This window comes from Panthera uncia, chromosome B4 (assembly GCF_023721935.1).
Source record: "Panthera uncia isolate 11264 chromosome B4, Puncia_PCG_1.0, whole genome shotgun sequence".
Taxonomy (NCBI): Eukaryota; Metazoa; Chordata; class Mammalia; order Carnivora; family Felidae; genus Panthera; species Panthera uncia.
The window spans coordinates 31,212,486-31,231,499 of record NC_064809.1 but is presented as its reverse complement, the minus strand read 5'-3'; the positions used below and the strand labels follow the sequence as shown (position 1 = coordinate 31,231,499).

The 19,014-nt window shown below is 36.3% G+C and overlaps 1 protein-coding gene across 25 annotated transcripts in view; it reads right to left on the bottom strand.

Moving 5' to 3' along the window:
- The window catches only part of CREM (cAMP responsive element modulator), a 72,054-nt gene that overhangs the window by 10,955 nt on the left and 42,085 nt on the right, over positions 1 to 19,014 (bottom strand). For 14 of the 25 annotated variants that reach the window (XM_049626977.1, XM_049626983.1, XM_049626986.1 and 11 more), the window contains one exon: positions 10,594 to 10,782. The exons of 4 other annotated variants lie outside the window; for them this stretch is intronic. In XM_049626977.1, coding sequence (XP_049482934.1) covers positions 10,594 to 10,782 — 189 coding nt within the window. Of the gene's footprint in view, positions 1 to 3,398; positions 3,682 to 3,721; positions 3,934 to 4,454; positions 7,798 to 10,593; positions 10,783 to 19,014 lie in introns of those variants that run through there. 7 more of the 25 variants (XM_049626995.1, XM_049626997.1, XM_049626994.1 and 4 more) reach the window with 7 other exon arrangements.

The following is a 19,014-nucleotide window of genomic DNA, read 5'->3' as shown; positions in this document are numbered from 1 at the left end:
GCAATAAGACAATGAAAAGCCTCACAAGTCAAAGAGGTGTTTGTTTCTTCCTAACAAAGACAGAAATAAGAAATTCAGCCAAATGCCTATCCTGATAGCTTTCAAAGTGGAACAACTTTTCCGCATCCCAAATGGTGGTGATCTTGCTTGTGTATATATCTTATTGAGATCTCTGCAGTACTGACCGCATTAACTGAATAACAACATTCTTATAAATGGAGCTTCCTACCTTCATGTGTCACTTTGCTAGGTGTCCCTAATCCCAAATATACCTAAGGAACAAGCAATAGAGGTAAGTTTGAAGTCATACTTATAAAGCGGGGGACTTTTTCTGTAGCTCCAAGAAGCTACCGATGTCTTCACTTTTCTCATTTGGTTCACTCCTCTCCTACCACCACACCAGTGTTCCCAATGTGCAAATCAGTTGTGTCCTTGCCTGGTGTCTCACACTGTCAGAGACTGTTCCTTCTCCACTGCTCTACTTTTCCCAGGAAAATTAAACCCTATATAAACATGACTGTTTAAACACTGAACATTTTCAAACTTGTTACAATAACTATGACACATAGACCACAAAGAATTAAGCCATTAAATATTTTTACTTTAAGGTACATAGAGGGAACTTCCTGAATTGTTTAAGTGAAAATCTTGAGTCAAAAAAAGTTTACGTAGATGAGAAATTATAAATATTGAAATTAAAGGTTCTATATCATAGCAAATACACTCTATTGTCCTATGAGAGTAATAATAAATACTCTAGAAAAAATCCACTTTGACTACTTAAAATGATGCTAACCTAATTTTGTATGTTTTATAACTAGCATGTAGTATTCTGTGATAGGTAACTCATCTAACATTAACATTAACATTAACATCTAACATTAGCATTAATTTCTCAGGTGACCTTTGTGGAGCAATGTTCTGTGTGAATGTTCTGTGGAAACAGAACGAGACAAGGTCTGTTCTGGAAGTCTGAAGATCCAAACTGGTTCACCACTTGTTAGCTTTGTAAACTTGGAAGAGTTATTTACCACACTGATCCATGTTGTCATACAAAAAATGAACATAATAGTATCTGCTCGGAGTGCATCAGTAAGAATACATGGAAAATGCTTCTCCTTTTGGGTATTTAAATATAGTTTCTTCAGTGAGGCCTACCTTAACCTATATTACCTGCTTCCTATAGGTCTCTCATGATCTGATAGTTTCTTTGATAGCACTGACCACATTTGTATTTGTATGTATACTGCAACATTGTTATTTTTTTATTTTAATGCTTACATAAATGCAAAGTATAATTATTTTATTAGGTGATATAGTCATATAGGCAAATAAAACCAGGCAGAGTTTTACAATCATCCCAAATTATATTTCACTGAAATTTTTTCAAAAATAGTGGGAAAATAGCACAATAGAAATGCCAGTAAACCTCCATACACATTTGGAGTTTAATTAAAACTTAAGGTAGATAAATGACTTGGGGTTTTTTTCCCACTTACAACATAATTATAACTTGCTTTGCTACCAAATTTAAGCTGTTACACCTAATCCAAACCATTCTTTATGTGAAAATTCCCAAACGAAAACCTTTTCAAGTACCCCCCTTTCACAAGGTGAAACGTATTCTTATTCTCATGCATCAAATATTAACTAAGATATTATTTTCCAAATATGAATAAGTTGGAACGTTTGTTTCTAACAGTTCAGAAATCCAGGCTGAATACAACATATTAGAATTTTTTAGACTCAGAGACTAAAACATATGGAATTAGGCTCTTAACATAATCAGCTTATGAATAAAGCCAAAAACTATTTCTAACAAAAAATTAGACTATACCCAAAAGAATCAATAATACAATTCTATAAACCTTAGGTATTCGCTTTCTGCCTTTGATTCTATGATCCTATAAGTAAATACTCCTAGGGGCTCCTGGGTGACTCAGTCGGTTAAGTGTCCAACTTCAGCTCAGGTCAGGATCCATGAGTTGGGAGTTCATGGGTTCGAGCCCCGCATCGGGCTCTGTGCTGACAGCTCAGAGCCTGGAGCCTGCTTCAGATTCTGTGTCTCCCTCTCTCTCTGCTCCTCCTCTGCTTGTGCTCTCTCTTTCTCTCTCAATTTTAAACATTAAAAACTCTTCCCAGACCAGTCATTGTTAGGAACCTGATTTTGGTCTACATCAGTTTTTCAAACTACAAGTTGTAGCCCATTAGTAAGCTATAAAATCAATTTCATGAGCCAAGAATAGCAATTAAAAAAAAAAATAGAAAAGTACATCATCTTTACTATATGTAAAGATAAGCATTATTTTTAAAATTTGTTTTATGCACACACACACACACACACACACACACACAGGTCTACTGCATCATGATGTAAAATGTGGGCCATGGTAAAAAAAGTGCATAAGCCAAATATCTAGATCAGTCCATTTGGTTCACCAATCCACACAAGTAGCCCAAAATGATATAATCCAAAGGTGGGTCCTAAAGCTGCTCTACTATTCTTTCAAAAAAGTCTCTTAAACCCTATGCTCTTTGGGCTCTTCAAAAAAAAAAAAAAAAAAAAAAAGTTTCTCATTTTTAAACAGCATTTCAAAATAGAATTGGTTCTGTGAAAACTAATCAGATTCTAAAAATAATGATTTCCAAAACTAAATGAGGTCTTGTGAAAAAAGTTTGACATTTTTTAGTTTTAGCATTTGGAAATTTTTAATTTGGAAAAACGAACTCATGTTTAACCATTATGAATAAAACTGTGAAAAAAAATCCATTCAAGGATGGTGTATGCTCATTTTGTCACATAAATGTATAAAAATGTTCACTTATTTACAAACAATGGTTAAAAATATATGCAAATTTTTACCTTTAACTTTCATCTTTAAATATATTCTGTGTATTTTCAAATCTTTTATATTTTACTTTTCTCTCATGGTTAGACATGAGAATTGGAATTAAAAGTAAGAAAGATATAGACCAATTAAAATTTTTAGCAAATAAACATATGCGCAAAATGCCTTTTGCTTCTAGCATATGACATGTAGTATTTGAGATTAAGTCCATCTATATCTTACAATAAATTTGTTATTTGAGAACTTCTGTAATCTATAGCTTCTCTAAAATTTCATAAAAACTCCTGAGAAAAATAATAGTGCCTCAAGATAATTTTCAAAACGCTTTAATACCGGTTTTAGCTGCTCAAAACAATGGAATGTTCTCATCTAGGAAGAGAACCGAGACCCACTAACTCTGAAAAACTAAACCGTGGTGAAGCTGTTCATAATCATCCATTCTACAGGAATTCAAGTGCAAATTCAGAACAGAGTTAGAAATGAGACATCCCTGAATAAACAACGATGCAACCACATACAGGATATTAGTAACTAAGTCAGAATCATTACCTGTACTTAAGAAAAGCAAACCACGGAAGGATTTCAGACCACAACTTTAAAGCACTGTGACGGGGTGGGAAACAATTTAAGCCCAGCACTTCCCTGACTGAGCACTAGAGGGCACTCTGACTAGCAAGTGCCGGGAGCCACCAAAGGGTACGGAAACCCTGGAGCTCCTGAGCCCACCTCTCCCCGGGCACGTGCCGGGCGGCCTGAGCAGGAGGCGCAGCCTTCCCACGTCCGTCCACAGCGGGACAGACGGCTGCGGAGTTCTGCTCAGCCAAGCATTACAGGTTTCACAAAGTGTTCCCCCTCGTCAAGCAGATACTTACCTCAAGATCAAGAGAAATGTTAAAGTAAGGCTTACGAGAAAAGCTATTCAGTCTAAGAGCGATCTTGGAGATAGTGGCAGCGGCGAGCTAGTTAACAGCTCTAAATCTGTCAGCAGCACTTGACAAAGCAGAAAGGAACTGACTAAATCACAGCATGACTCGGGGCTGACGTCAATGTGCAGCTCGCTTGGAGTTTAACTTTTCCACTTCCCTGCGGAACACGATTCCAGGAAATGTAGTGACGTCAGCCCTTTGAACTCGATTAGCTGAGGTACAGACCATTTTAAATACAGGAGGAAAGAAACAAGTAGGCACACAAACACCCCTAACACGATGGGTTTTCCTATTCTGTTTTGGAGCAACGTTTGTACACAACAATGAAATCGGAAGCTTAATTTTTTACAAGTTGAACACTACGTATGTTTAACTTGTAGCTGCATTGGATTTGCAACAGGTTGCAGATGAAGTAACAGCTTATTTTAGTAAAGCAGTATGTGGAAGACGAGAGACAGGACTACTGCCTTGGTCAAACAAACGATATGCTGAGCAAAGAAGCACTTACACTAAGATGCTTTAACAGAGTGTGTTGAATACATACAGATACATATTAAAGGAAACTTCTTACCCCTCAGCTAATAGAAAATTAGCACTTTTTGAAACACTGAGGGTCCTCATTTTTCTAAACTTCAAAAAAAAATCAGAATTAATTTAAATCTCTCTTTAAAATCCTTACCTGTTTCATCTCCAGTTACAGCCATGATGGGCTTCTGCATACAGAACTGTCTTGCCTCCCCTATCACAGGTCCACATACAGTGTTCCAAACTAGCAAGCATGTGCAGGATAAGTAGGAGTAACTGACATCACAATGACATCATTAGCCTATCACTGCCATCAATTTGCTTTGTCACAGAGGAGCTCAATGAAACCAAACCCCTATAAAAAACCTTCCTGTAATAAACCATATTAATGTTTTTGTTTCTTATTTTTACATAGAAATCTGTGGTGGCTCTGGCAAAAAAACCAAAACAAAACAAAACAAAAAAACCCAACTCATTAGCATTAAGTTCAAAGATTGTTTCTTATGGAGCAACTAACTTCTTTATTATTGTTCTATCCAAGGTTTCTAGAAAAACAACGAGGGTATAAACTACATTTTTCGTAACTTAGGAGAAAAAACATGGAGATTAAAAACAACAAAAACCTGATAATCAGCCCAGAAAAACATTGTGAAATACACAGAAATGTATTTCTTAGACACTTCTAAATTCATCAAGAAAGAAATATCCATCCACCTTCGTTCACTTAACAGTTTTATTCGTTGTACTATTGCTACAGCACCATAAAATCCAGCTGTTCCTAAGGTGACACAGAATTTGCTAATTTCACTTAAAAGGAGTAAATACATTTAAAAAATTCACTGTGCCAAATGTAACCACTATTATGTAGCATTCTTCCATAAATATTAGTTTGAACCACAGGAATTTGCTATTTGATCTTTTTGACCCACAAAAACAGCAACTTCATGAGGCTCGATTATTTTATTAAGTTAAAATCCCATGAAAAGAATTCGGGGATTTAAAAAAAATTCATAAATAAATCACAATTACTACTCATAATTTTTCTTAAAAAAAATTTTTTAATGTTTATTTATTCTTGAGAGAGAGACAGAAAGAGATAGAGTGTGAGTGGGGGAGGGCCAGAAACAGAGGGAGACACAGAATCCAAAGCAGGCTCCAGGCTCCAAGCTGTCAGCACAGAGCCTGATGCGGGGCTCGAACTCACAAACTGCGAGATCATGACCTGAGCCAAAGTCGAACGCTTAACCAACTGAGCCACCCAGGTGCCCCTCATAATTTTTCTTTTAATGCCAAATGTTATTTGGATCACTTAATGAATGTTCAGTGCATGAAGAGCTAGATCATTACAGGAGTTTTAACAGTGGCAAGGTTAGACAAAAAATTAGGTCTTGTTCCATATAACAGACCATAGTCTGGGAAAAGAAATGATTTGCATGTCTACTACACAAAAATAAGTGACACGGCACTCAGGCCTTTTATCTTTTCCAGTGGGTTGAATAAAACCCACTTACATGATTAGAATTCAACCTAACCTTATGCCAACGAAAGGGCATTCCACCACATTTTTGCCTTATTCAACTAAGTACTTTTTAATAAAGGCAGGACTTTATACTCAGATGGAGGTGGAATTTCTGGGAGTATTCAAGATTCTACTAATTCTCCAAAGCACATGAACTGAAGACATCTAGTTAAGTAAGAAAGTCTGGAGATCAACCCGGACATCGATCCCAATCAGAGGCTCCATGACAGACTCTTTTCCATTCCAGCCCTACCTAACGGTTTGGGTTCAAGGGTACTGGTCAATTTTATTACCAATTTCAGAAAGTTCAAATTGATTTTAATCTAATTTCTTTAAATTGGCACTTAGGTGTTCAATAAATATTAGTATAAAAAAAGGTGAAGGAAAGAAAGGAAAGAAGGAAGTTCGCTGTTTGGTTGATTACTGCTGTTAGTGAAGTTTTAATACATTCCATGGACCAGATAAACTCAGTTAACCAGCACATAGAACTCATAACATTTTCACAGAAGAAGAGAATTTCACTTTCATTTAATAAATAGTTATTAAACATTTATCATATGCCAGGGACTGTGCTAGGTACTAAGGATCCTTATCGAAACAGAAATTACTGTCTAAGCATGTCTCACGTAGTCTAAGAAGGTACAGTAGGAACTGACCGCACATTACCTGAACCAGATCTGCAGGATCGGGCAAGGCTTCCTGGAGGACATACTATCTAAGATGAAGCCCAAATACTGCAAACGATGGGCATAAGTGTTCCTGTCAGGGCAATGGCTAAGTGTGAAGCCCTGGAAAGGTGAGAGAGCATGGCACAGCACAGAAAATTAAAGAAAACCAGCACACAGCTGCATTACAAAAGAGGGAGAAGTCTAGTAAAGGAAGCAAGGCCTAGATCAAGCAGCAATTTGGGTGTTAAAGATTTTGGACTTTGTCTAACAAGAAACAGGCAATCACTGAAGAATTCTGAACAGGAGACTGACATGATTAGATCTGAATTTTAGAAATACCACTCTGAACTGCAGAAGTGAGAGTAAAATGGAAAAAAGAAAAGGTTGAAGGCAGAGACTTTTGTTTTTAAGGATTATTAGTAGCTCCCAGAATTACTGAGAGGGATGAAGAAAGGGAGCCTGAACTTTCAGGAACGATTCTCAAAAAAACTGGGCCAAAAAGGGATCTGCCACCTCTAGCATGATTAGGAAAATCAGGAAGCTACTCCACAACTACCAGCTTCAGGGCAGCCACCTGGCAGAGGGAATGACAGGTCAGAGGGGACGGTAGCCGGAAGTAGAATGAGGACAGAGTGGAGAGGCGTGGAGAGATGTGTGGTTTGGCTGGGAGGAAGAAGGGATGACACACGGGTTTCTAGCCTGAAGCAACAGGCTGGGCAGTAGTTCATTGCTGAAATAGGGTAAACCAAAGGAGAACTGGGGTGGAGAAAATGGATGTGGTTTTGGTCTTAAAAAGTCAAGAGATGTGTGTGGAACCTCTAAGTAGCCAGCTGGAATCAGGGGCATGGTCACATTGAACTGAAGCCATGGTCAGGCAGAGTGCTCAAGTCAGATGAAAGAGGGCCCAGGATTCAATCTTGACTAACACCACTAACACTGAAGAGATGAGCAGCAGAAGACTGGACCAACCAAGGAGACTGAAAGAGATGTAGAAGAAAGAGAAGAAAAAATGGTAAGAATGCAGTATCAGGAAAGTGAAGGAAGCAGAAGTCAACCGTGTTAAATACTGCTGAGGGATCAATCTAGAAAAGGTCTGAGAACTCACAAATTGCTGTGACCTTCCAAAGGAATGACAGGATGTAAGGTGATAGGGAGGAACATGAGAATGCCCACTGACCCTGTATTGAACATAGAAGTGGAACTCCTACCCACCAGTATTTTAAAGAGAAGGGAGAAAAAGGAAAGGAAAGGGCAAAAAAGGAAAAGACAAAAAAGAAAACAAAAGGAATAAAGCCTGAAAGGGAAGAAACAAACATCTTACTAGTATTTGATATAAACATTCACATACTATCAGAGATAGATTCACAAAGAATATGCACGTTACTAGAAGTAATTTTCAGTTTGGCAAGATTAATAAATAAAAAAAACTTTTTAAAAAGTTAGTGATATTTCCCTACACCAGCAACTACTGAAGAATGTATCATTCATACTAGCAACAAAAACCATAAAGCATTTAGGAACTAACTTAACAAAGAATACGGAAGACTTCCATTCAGAAAATTTTCAACTGTTAAAAAAAGTTAAAATAAGATCTACATAAATGAGACATTCTGTGCTTTGGAATAGGTCAGTTTAACATTATGAAGACCTCAGTTCTCCCTCACCCTTGTACACTGTTGGTAGGAATGTAAATCAGTGCAGCACTATAGAAAACAGTATGGAAGTTCCTCAATAAGTTAAAAATAGAACTACCCTATGATTCAGCAATTGTACTACTGGGTATTTACCCGAAGAAAACAAAAACACTAACTGGAAAAGATATATTCACTCCCATGTTCATTGCAGCATTATTTACAATAGCCAAGATATGGAAGCAACCTAAGTGTCCATTGATAGGTGAGTGGATAAAGAAAATGTAGTGTGTGTACACACACACACACACACACACACACACACACACACACTGGATTATTATTATACATAAGAGAAGGAAATCTTGCTATCTGTGACAACATGGGTGGAACTTGAAGGCAATAAGCTAGGTGAAGTCGGACAAAGGAAAGACACTGTATGATGGTACTTGCAAGTGGAATCTTCACCACCAACAACAAAAAACCCAGAACTCAGATACAGAGAACAGACTGGTGACTGCCAGAGATGGCAGGTGCTGGCACCAGGGAGGTGCTGGCAGGAAGGGTGTAAAATGGGTGAAGGGGATCAAAAGGTACAAAAAAGTCCTGGGGATATAATGTACAGCATGGTGACTACGGTTAATAATACTATGTCACCTATTTGAAAATTGCTAAGAGACTAAATCTTAACAGTTCTCATCACAAGAAAAAAGCAATTTGTAACTGTGGTGATGGATGTTAACTAGACTTACTTGTAATCACTTAATGTATTTTAAACAAATGTCAAACCAGTACAGTTGAAACTAATGATATATGTCAATTATATTTGAATTAAAAAAAAGACTTCAGTTTCCCCTAAATTAATCTATAAGTTAAATGCAACCTCATTGTTGGTTTTATTATTGTATCATTATTTAGAAACTCAAATTTGTTCTAAATGCATATGGAAGAATAATGGGTTATACAAGCTAAATCAGCACTAATAGAATTTTTTTTTTTAAGATAAAAAAGGGAAACTTGTTCTGTTTGAGAACAAATCAGTATGGTACTGGCATACAGAAAAGGAGACCAATAGTACAAAATAGACAGTTCCGAAACAGATCTGAGAATACATGAGAACTTACTATATAATTAACATTGCCCCACAAGTTAATGGGGAAAGGGTAAACCATTAGTAGGAGAAAACTGGCTCCATATGTGGAGAAAAATGACAGTGAATTCCCACCTAATACCATATACAGAAGTGGACCTGGGGTGGACTAAGGACATAAATGTGAAAGGTAAAGCTATAAAGCTAATATAACTAATATAGAAAAATGTCTTTGGCTTACAGAAGAGAAGATTCCTTCAATAAAACCCCAAAAGCACAAAACTCATTATTGTATTATCTATGCAAAACACAAAACATTTTTAAACTCTCCTTATGTTAAAATATCAGGTTTACAGTAGATTTTCCACATAAAAAAAGATAAATTAGAATAAATGATGACTTTTTATGATTATTTATTTAGACATAGAGGGTTCATGGGAATCGGGAAATAAAACAGATGATTTTGATTTTACAAAGTAAAGAAAACAAAATACTAGGGAAGTACTATGGATTTTTTTACTCCATAAATGAACTCCTTCAGTTCTTCATATACTTTTATTATAGTCCACATTAACCTCCAAAACACCTAACGGTAAAGCTAATTATCAAGAGACTCGTCAGTCAGAATCTGCTTTTTTTCCACACTTGCAAGACTTTCAAACCAAAAGAATGAATATTATCCCCCTTAAAATTAGTGCTACATCGAACATCTAAGCAAATGCCAAGAGGAATAGAGTTATTAAATTAAAATATAGGGTTTTTGCAAGTTGTATTAAACACATTATAGTTATTATGAGCACAAATGAATGATATTAAAACAATGTATAACTTGAATTTAACTGAAATCTTAGGTTACCCTGAAAGCTTAGGGCTACATCCCAACTATTTTATGTCACTACTTCCATATGAAATAGAGTGGATACCTAGAATGGTCTAGAGAAACAAATATCAGCATTTGTTTTGGAATGAGATGTCTAGAACTTAGACTTGAGTGTCACATCTGGGGAAAACCCCCAATTCAGTACACCATGCACTGGATACTTAAATCTTCATAGACCAGGTAATAAAAATATGTATTAGGTATAATATTTATAACCCCCAGAGAAAGGATATTTAATTAATTAAAAAATTCTCTCATGTGTCCAAGTCCTTTTTCCCCATCATGCTACCCTGATTGGAACCTTTCTTTAGAGCCAATAAAGCCCACGAAAAAGTAAAAATCATATAATTTAGCTTGTTTAACGTACTAAAATATTCCCTCTTCAAGCCTTTTAAAGTGCCTCCCCCCACCCCAAATCTGCCTCCTGTATATTTCATAAAACTATAAAATCACCACTAAATGGTGTGATAGTGTATTCTAAATGTATTAGATTAATAAAATGTACCTTGCACAACAACCTGGCTGCCTGGGACAAAGAACTGCTGTGTGCCATCAGCTGACTGTGCTGCATACTGTACAATTGTAGCACCTGGAGGAGGAGCTCCTGAATTTGTCATTGTTAATGCCTGTAGTCCCTGAACACCATCAGATCCTGGGTTAGAAATCTGGATTGTTCCACCTTGGGCTATAGCAACTTAACAGAAAGAGAAAAGAAATATTAGAGAATTTCAAGATTCATTTTTAATAATCCTGTATTGGAAGAATATACTGCGGGCATATTAATTACCAACACTCCTCATTCTCAAGTTACCCTTATTTCTCTATGCTGAATTGATAGGGAGGTCCTTCTTCATGGGAAAACACTCTGAAAAATCTCATCAACCCTTGAAGATATGTTATATTCAGAATTATTTGAAATACATAGAACCCACGGAGTTTCCCTCCTCTGTGGTATCCAACCAACTAAATTATTTAAGAGGAAGAGTGGAGATGCAGACAGGGAGAAAGTTCAGCTTCTTGATTTTCTCCACTCTTCCAGATGTTTTTAGTTATAGATAAATAGCATTCTTCTAATATTTAAAACACGGTCAGTGCAATTCTATCGAGCATCACAACTACAATGAATTTATACCTTCATTCAGCTAACTACTTTCTAACCTATCAAAAGAAAGTAGCTTTTATTCTTTTTTTATTTTTTATTTTTTTAACGTTTATTTATTTTTGAGACAGAGAGAGAGACAGAGCATGAACGGGGGAGGAGCAGAGAGAGAGGGAGACACAGAATCGGAAGCAGGCTCCAGGCTCCGAGCCATCAGCCCAGAGCCTGACGCGGGGCTCGAACTCACAGACCGAGATCGCGAGATCGCGAGATCATGACCTGAGCTGAAGTCGGACACTTAACCGACTGAGCCACCCAGGCGCCCCAAGAAAGTAGCTTTTAATGGAACCTATATTACTATATATTTTGGTTTTAAAACTTAAGTCTACAAAACTGCAACCTTTACCATTTTGACTATGTGATGAAATATAAAATATGAAATATAAAATGTTACATTGGAAAGGATCTTAAAAAATAACTACTGAAAGAATTTGTGCTACAATATTTATGTCTACCAAATGTCCTGAATAACTGCAGCTCATAGCAGCAGATAATGAGGTAGACTTCCTCTGAACACTGAGACCTGCCAGCCATGTTTAAAAGTTAACATATTAACCAAAAGTTTCCAAAGAACGGATCAAATGTTTTCTTTTTGAATTTTACTCTAATTCAATTCAATGGTAATTCAATTTCAATTCCTGTTAAAATATCTGAGACTTCAGTATAGTTTAACATAAATAGTATGACCCTATGTTTTAGTTTAAGTACCAGACATTAAGTAGAACCCTTCAAAAAAAAAAAAAAATCACATATAAATCAGCTCACTAGATTTACAATGAAGGTAACAACACATCAGAATAACACAAGGCCTATAGATCAATGCAAATGCCTTACAGGAATGTTACAGTAGTGGGGGAATGTATGTCAATATTTCCAACTTATTCTCTATCGTTTTTTTCCAGGATCTAAGCAAAGGCCCATTTAGGTTTAGGCCCATTTAGGTTTAGGCCCATTTAGATTGTATAAATCTGTCAGAACTACTGGAAAGAGTAACGACAAATCTTTAGTTCTAGGGCCTAAATTAAGAGAAAGATGGGTTAATATTTTCAAAAGGTTTCAGCAAGATGCATTCTCTGTGTTTTTGTTCTTTGACAGGCCACCACTAGGATATGATTGACAAACAGTGAAGAATCAGTTATAGAATGATAACAGTGCTGAGGCTGAGAAACTCACGTAATAGCCCTTTGTTCATCTGGCTCATGTAGAGCATTATGTTCTGTACACATTTTCTTTTTTAAAGTTTATTTACTTTTGAGAGAAAGAGAGAGAGAAAGTGGGGGAGAGAAGCAGAGAGAGAAAGAGGGAGAGAGAATCCCAAGTAGGCTTCACACAGTCAGTGCAAAGCCCAACATGAAGCTCAATCCAAAAAACTGTGAGATCACGACCTGAGCTGAAATCAAGCGTCATACGCTTAACCAACTAAGTTACCCAGGTGCCCCTCTGTACACATTTTAAAAATAAGATTTCAAGGGTCTCAGGGTTCACCCTTTATAATAAATAAAAGCGTTTGGAAGAAACCTAACTATGCCTACTTTCTTAAAAGAGAAGAAAAAGAGGAGGTATTGCTTCCTCAGATCTTCATGCCTGGATGTGAATGAATTTCATATGTTATCATATATTTGAATGTGTGTTTTCAGTTGACAGTTTAGTGTCAGAAGAAGAGGCACCGGCCGTGTATGCACAGTGTGGGAGAAGCACAAAGCTGAGTGTATAGCAGGCATTAACGATGAATGATGGTTATCATTTCGTGACAAACTGTATCATAAACAACTGAGCCATTCCTGAATCTAGAATTCAATAAAGTATGGCTTTACGTTCTAACTACAACTTAATTTTCAATGCCAATGCAATTAGCAAGCTTTGGGACTAGCCTTTTGTAAAAAAAAAATCTAAGGTGAGAGTAGTTGCTGCTGAGGGTAAGAACATGAAATAGATAACAAAGACCCTTACTTTTTTCTTTCCATATTTTCTTATTTTTTTTTTCAATGTTTCCTCATAATTCCCATCAAAACTTCTTTGCTTTCACACAGTGAAAAGTTGATATATCAAGAATTTGTTCCTCTCAGCATTTTATTTTCTGGTCATTATATAATTAGATGTGGAAAATAAACCTAAACACACATATGCATACAACCTAGCTCTAGGGGAAAACATTTCTACTGATAAGTCTTGTACTTTAACCTGGCTTTTATTTTTTATACCAAAGGCCCTCTTGATTTTGGCATTATCAAACGGCAGAAGATCTTCCCATTCAAAATGTTACCTCTCATTTGACAATTAACAAGATTTCCCAATGCTTCAGGATACTAGAATTAGATTTTGTGTGTGTGTGTGTGTGTGTGTGTGTGTGTGTGTGTGTGTGTGTATTCAAGATTTGAAGAGCAAACTTTTAGGCTACAAAATATTCAAAGATAGCAAAATATGTGCTTTCAGTAAACACACATCAAGATACATAGCAGGAAAATTTATGATGAAATTAACTGAGTTTAGTCACATCTTTTGTTTTACTTAATTATTTTTAAATTTTTTTTAATGTTCATTTATTTTTGAGAGAGACAGAGAGAGACAGAGAACGATCAGGGGAGAAGCAGAGGGAGAGGGAGACACAGAAACCGAAGCAGGCTCCAGGCTCTGAGCTGTCAGCAAGAGCCCGACGCAGGGCTCAAACCCACAAGCCACGAGACAATGATCTGAGCCAAAGTTGGACTCTCAACTGACTGAGCCACCCAGGAGACCCTACCTAATTATTTTTTTAAAACTTATGGACATTTTCTAGCAAACATAGAAGTACAAAGAATTTTGTGTCATCTATTTTCCCTGCCCACTCATTCCCAAACTTTTTTTTTTTTTTTTCTGTTTTTGGTCTGGAGTATTTCAAAGCAAATCCCAGATACATCTGGCTAATCATTTTTAAATAAAATGATAGGCCCCTCTGAAGGCCATTAGTAACTAATGAAGTTAAAATACCTTTGTATTTCCTACTAATTTTACTTTGGGGACCTAGGCTTTATTAATGTTTTCTTATGACACATGCAACTGGGGCATACAAGCTTATATCTGTGGCCACACTGCTGATCACAATGAAGAGTTCACACTGGTCCACGAAGACTGATTGGGACTCAAGCATAATTAAAAGCGTTTTTATTTTAGATTATATGCATACTGATTTTCCTCTTTTAAGTCATTAAACATTAGTTTGATAAAATTATCTAAACTGAATTAAAATTGAACAGTAGATTATATAATCAATTAAATTCTACTTCAATGTCTGTTATTAAGTGATTCAAGCCTGCTAGCATATTATTGGTAGTAGTAATGGTGGGTAGAGGGTAGTTGTCCTAGTTGCTGTGAGAGTTAGCTTTTTTTTTTTTTTTTTTTTTTTTTTTACTCCTAAAGTGTCAGGTAAGCTATACCCCATAATTAAGTAGCTCACTCTATACACAGGTTGAATGTTGAGCACATTGACCTTACATGAAGAGTATGTCTAGAGTGTAATTCATTAATGCACTAAATATTGCTCTACTAAGGTGGTTTTAGTGGTTATACAAATGTCTCTGTGTACATCCTTATACAGTCATGGTATTTGGTTTCAAATCCGTATTAACCCAAGTATGGTTTCCCCATCTCCAACTTACCATACATCACAGTAACCAGTATGATATATCAACTAGTCTAGGTATTAAGTTCTTTAAAATTCCTGTATTTAAAAAATCTGTGACTTCTACTCATTGCCATTGAGCACTCCTCCCCTAGAGCTACTAATATCATAGGAGTAAGGAAAAGATTATGTGTGGGATGAAAATTTGAGGATTTTGGTAAAAAAATAATATTTAATTTAAAAAAGTAGTACTTTCAAGTCTTCATAATAAATGAAGAAGAGAAAGATAAATAAGGGTGGAAAACTAAAAAAAAAGAGTTCATAACCAAAAGAGGAAGGAATAAAATTTACTTAAATTAAGATTTCATCTGACTTCTTTCTACTTGATACTAACATCTTTACAGTCCTAAACTTGTATGTAGGAGCCAATTCAAACACATAAACATGTAAATGTTTAATTAGAATTTAAAACCATCTTTATTCCAAATTGCAAAAAAAAAAAAAATGTAAATAAAACTTCACTGAATTAATTTTAAAAAAGAACAGCAGACCCTAAGTCAGTGAATTCTGACTTAAATTTAAAAAGTGATGGGGCGCCTGGGTGGCTCAGTCGGTTGAGTGTCCGACTTCGGCTCAGGTCATGATCTCATGGTCTGTGAGTTCGAGCCCCGCGTCGGGCTCTGTGCTGACAGCTCAGAGCCTGGAGCCTGCTTCAGATTCTGTGTCTCCCTCTCTCTCTGACCCTCCCCCGTTCATGCTCTGTCTCTCTCTGTCTCAAAAATAAATAATAAAACATTAAAAATTTTTTAAATAAATAAATAAATAAATAAAAAGTGAGCATAGAACAGAACCTGTGAGTACTTGTGCCTTGAAAGCCAAGAGGTGCATACAGCTAAAGAAAGACCAAAACAGCCTCATGCTGTAACAATAGCAACACCAAGATTAAAAAGTCAGATTTACATTAAGCAGATACCTTCTATGTTTGCTTTGAAAGCTATCTTGGGAGAATTTAAGCAAAGTCACTACTAAGAATTATAAATGCAACTGCATTTACTTTAGAATGTATGCACCTATCATGCAAATTCCTTTTATGAGGGAATGGAATTGGTGTTTACTCACAGGAGAGGTCTCCTGAGAATTCTAAATTCTTTTAGGCAGCCCAAAAAGTTCACATAGATCTCTTTTTATAATGGATTTTGGACTGAGCCACTTACCTTTAATGTGTAAGAATTCCAGTAAGGATGAGTTAATACAGACACATTTTAATAAGGTTCGTCATAAAATAGAGTAGGAGCAAGCGGAGACAAGGGACATTTAGGAAAAAAAAAAAAAAAATCTTGGGTGATAGTCCTTAATTGGTAAGAGAAGAGGTCAGGTATAGCAGAGTAAGGGATTAGAAAACAAAAACCCAAAACAAACAAAAAAACCCTTTTTCATTAGAGAAAATTTAATGAATTAAGAAACTGCAAACTTAAATGTCTTTAGTTGCTTTTACTCGATATATGTGTATGACTCTCATTTAATGGAGATCTTAAATGTCTTAGGCACAAGTAACATTCTTTGCTGATTCTGAGATTATCTGAACTGCTATCTTTCAGAAATATTCTCTTGAGACATACAAGATTTTCTTTGGCCAGAATGACTTAATTGGCATACAACGAACCTATCACTAAGATCTGTACTTCCAGTAAAGATTTTGCAAGTGTAGGTCTTTTACGTGGTGTTGCAATAATGAATCCCTGCCTATTTAGAGTTATTTTTACTATTCCCTGGAAGTAGCCTATTCTAACTTTCACTTCTTAGTTTCTGTGATTAAAAAAATAAGTTGAAACAGTAAGGCCTACTTCTGTCATATAGCTAACTTTCAATTATTAAAAATATAACTGATTATATATGGGAAAGCCTGAGTACACTCATTTATATTTTATTTCTTCAACTTTGACACACAAAGTCCTTTAGTTTATTTCTTTTTGTTTTTAACCCCAACTTCCTCATTATACCAAATTAAAAATAAGCAATCTAAAATAATAATCTTTGAGGGAGCCTGGGTGGTTCAGTTGGTTAAGCGACCAACTCTTGATTTCAGTTTAGGTCATGATCCCAGGGTCGTGGGATAAAGCCCCATGTCGGGCCCCACACTGGGTATGGAGCCTGCTTAAGATTTTCTCTTTTTCTCTCTCTTTCTCTCTGCCTCTCCCCTGCTCATGTGCCTGCTCTCTCTCTCTCTCTCAAAATAAATAAGCATTAAAAAAAAATGATAATCTTTGAAAAAATAAACAAAGTTGGGGGAAAGTCATCCACAAATAAAAGTTGAAGAAAGAATTAAACCTAAAAAAAACACATTTTACAGTAAAACCTTATGAAAGGGTCTTGAAAACAGATACCCAGAAGAATCTCCAAAAATTCTAGTAAAATAAACTCCTCTAGTCTAAAAACCAGTAATTGTTTCTATTTCTAGATATCCAGGAACAACGTGAAAGCATTAATATCTGTTAAGTTACTCCTACTAAGAAATACGATTAATTAAAATGGATCTTGTCTATATGTAAATATACATTTACCCTCCAATTAAAGTAAATGTCTTCTAAAAACTTTAAATGTTAGTATTCACCTTTCAGAAGAAACAATTATAAACCTAAGCAAGTGTCGCTAAGTGTTAACAGATGCATTTTTAACAAAGTTAGTGTCACTTTTCATGAACCAATAAAACTGGTAATTTTTACCTGCAGACAGCACATACAGAACAACCACAGCTTTTAATTAAAATAACTACCAGGATCTAGTGTATGGGTCCAAATTAAAGAAACCTCAATAAAAGACAGTCCATGACTTCTAATGTGGCAAACAGATAAACGTCCGACTTCTAAACTTTTGACTTGCTATTCTCCTGACTTGACCACCCCACACCCACACTGACGTTTCACACAAAGCCCCTGCTGCAGGCACACACACTCAGAGCACAAGAAATAAAGGCTCTGTTGTTAGCTGGAGGGAAAAGTTTAATGACCATGTAGGAGACACTGCCATAGCTACCTTACAGCTCTGTTTTGTGTCAAAAGTAGCATGTCTGGCTTTCTCCCACTTTTACCTGTTATTTCCTTTTGCCCAGAGTTTGACAATTTTGTATTATTCCCAATTCAAAGACCCTGAGATGGGAAAATAAAGCTTCTCTCTCTGATCCAGTTAGTGAATGGCAGGACCCAGTGCCTCCTCCACATCATCTGTAGCCTCAAAATTCTCTCAACCCAATGTTTTCACAATTTCAGATTTTCAGCTAATAAACTAGGCAAAATAAACTACAGCACCCCCCTCTGTATCACTTGTAAAGAGATCACCACTTCTATAAACTCTGAAGCAGCACTGGGAAATGCCAGGAAATATTTAAGGTGACAGCATCTTAGATCGTTCCCCAAACTTTAAGATGTCTTAGCATTATTTTATCAGTGATTTCCAACCTTTTTCCTACCACATCACAAATAGAAACTGATAGTATGTACACAGCCCACTGCTCAAGGCCAGATCTGAATAGCCAGGAGTCTCCAGCAGCTCCAAGCCCTGGTGGGCCACGCTTGGGGATGGAGGCATGAGGCACTCACACTCCCGTACCTGTGTGCTACACTGCAGAGGCATACCAGTTGGCAAATGCTGACTTACAGTTCTAAAACTCCCACCATATATTCCCACTGGGCCAGACAAAAAGGCATTTAAATCAGAGAAGTAATACAAGAAAAATAACAGTTAAAACCTCAAGGTGTAACTCTTTACAGAGACAGTGGGGAGTTTCCTTTTCCTAATATTGACTTTGGACATGTCCACTCAGCACCCTATAGAGGCTGTGGACAAATTATACCCCAATTCTGCTAGGTATCATGGTACGAGCTACCTGAAGAACCAGAATTACCAAGGGAGATTTAGTTTAATATTGCAAATCTGCCACCACCAAAAGAAAAACCTCTAAAAAAACTAGTGACTACATAAGATCTGTTCACATATTAAGGATTATAGTTTAACAGCCACATCTTAAGATTTGAGAATTTTTCTAGGTATTACTTTTTTTTAAAGGGAAAACAGAAGACATATGTAAAATCTTACCATCATATTTAAACCAACATAGTACTTATTACCACACATATTCCATTACCTAAGTAGCTTTTTTTAAAGATGGGTTT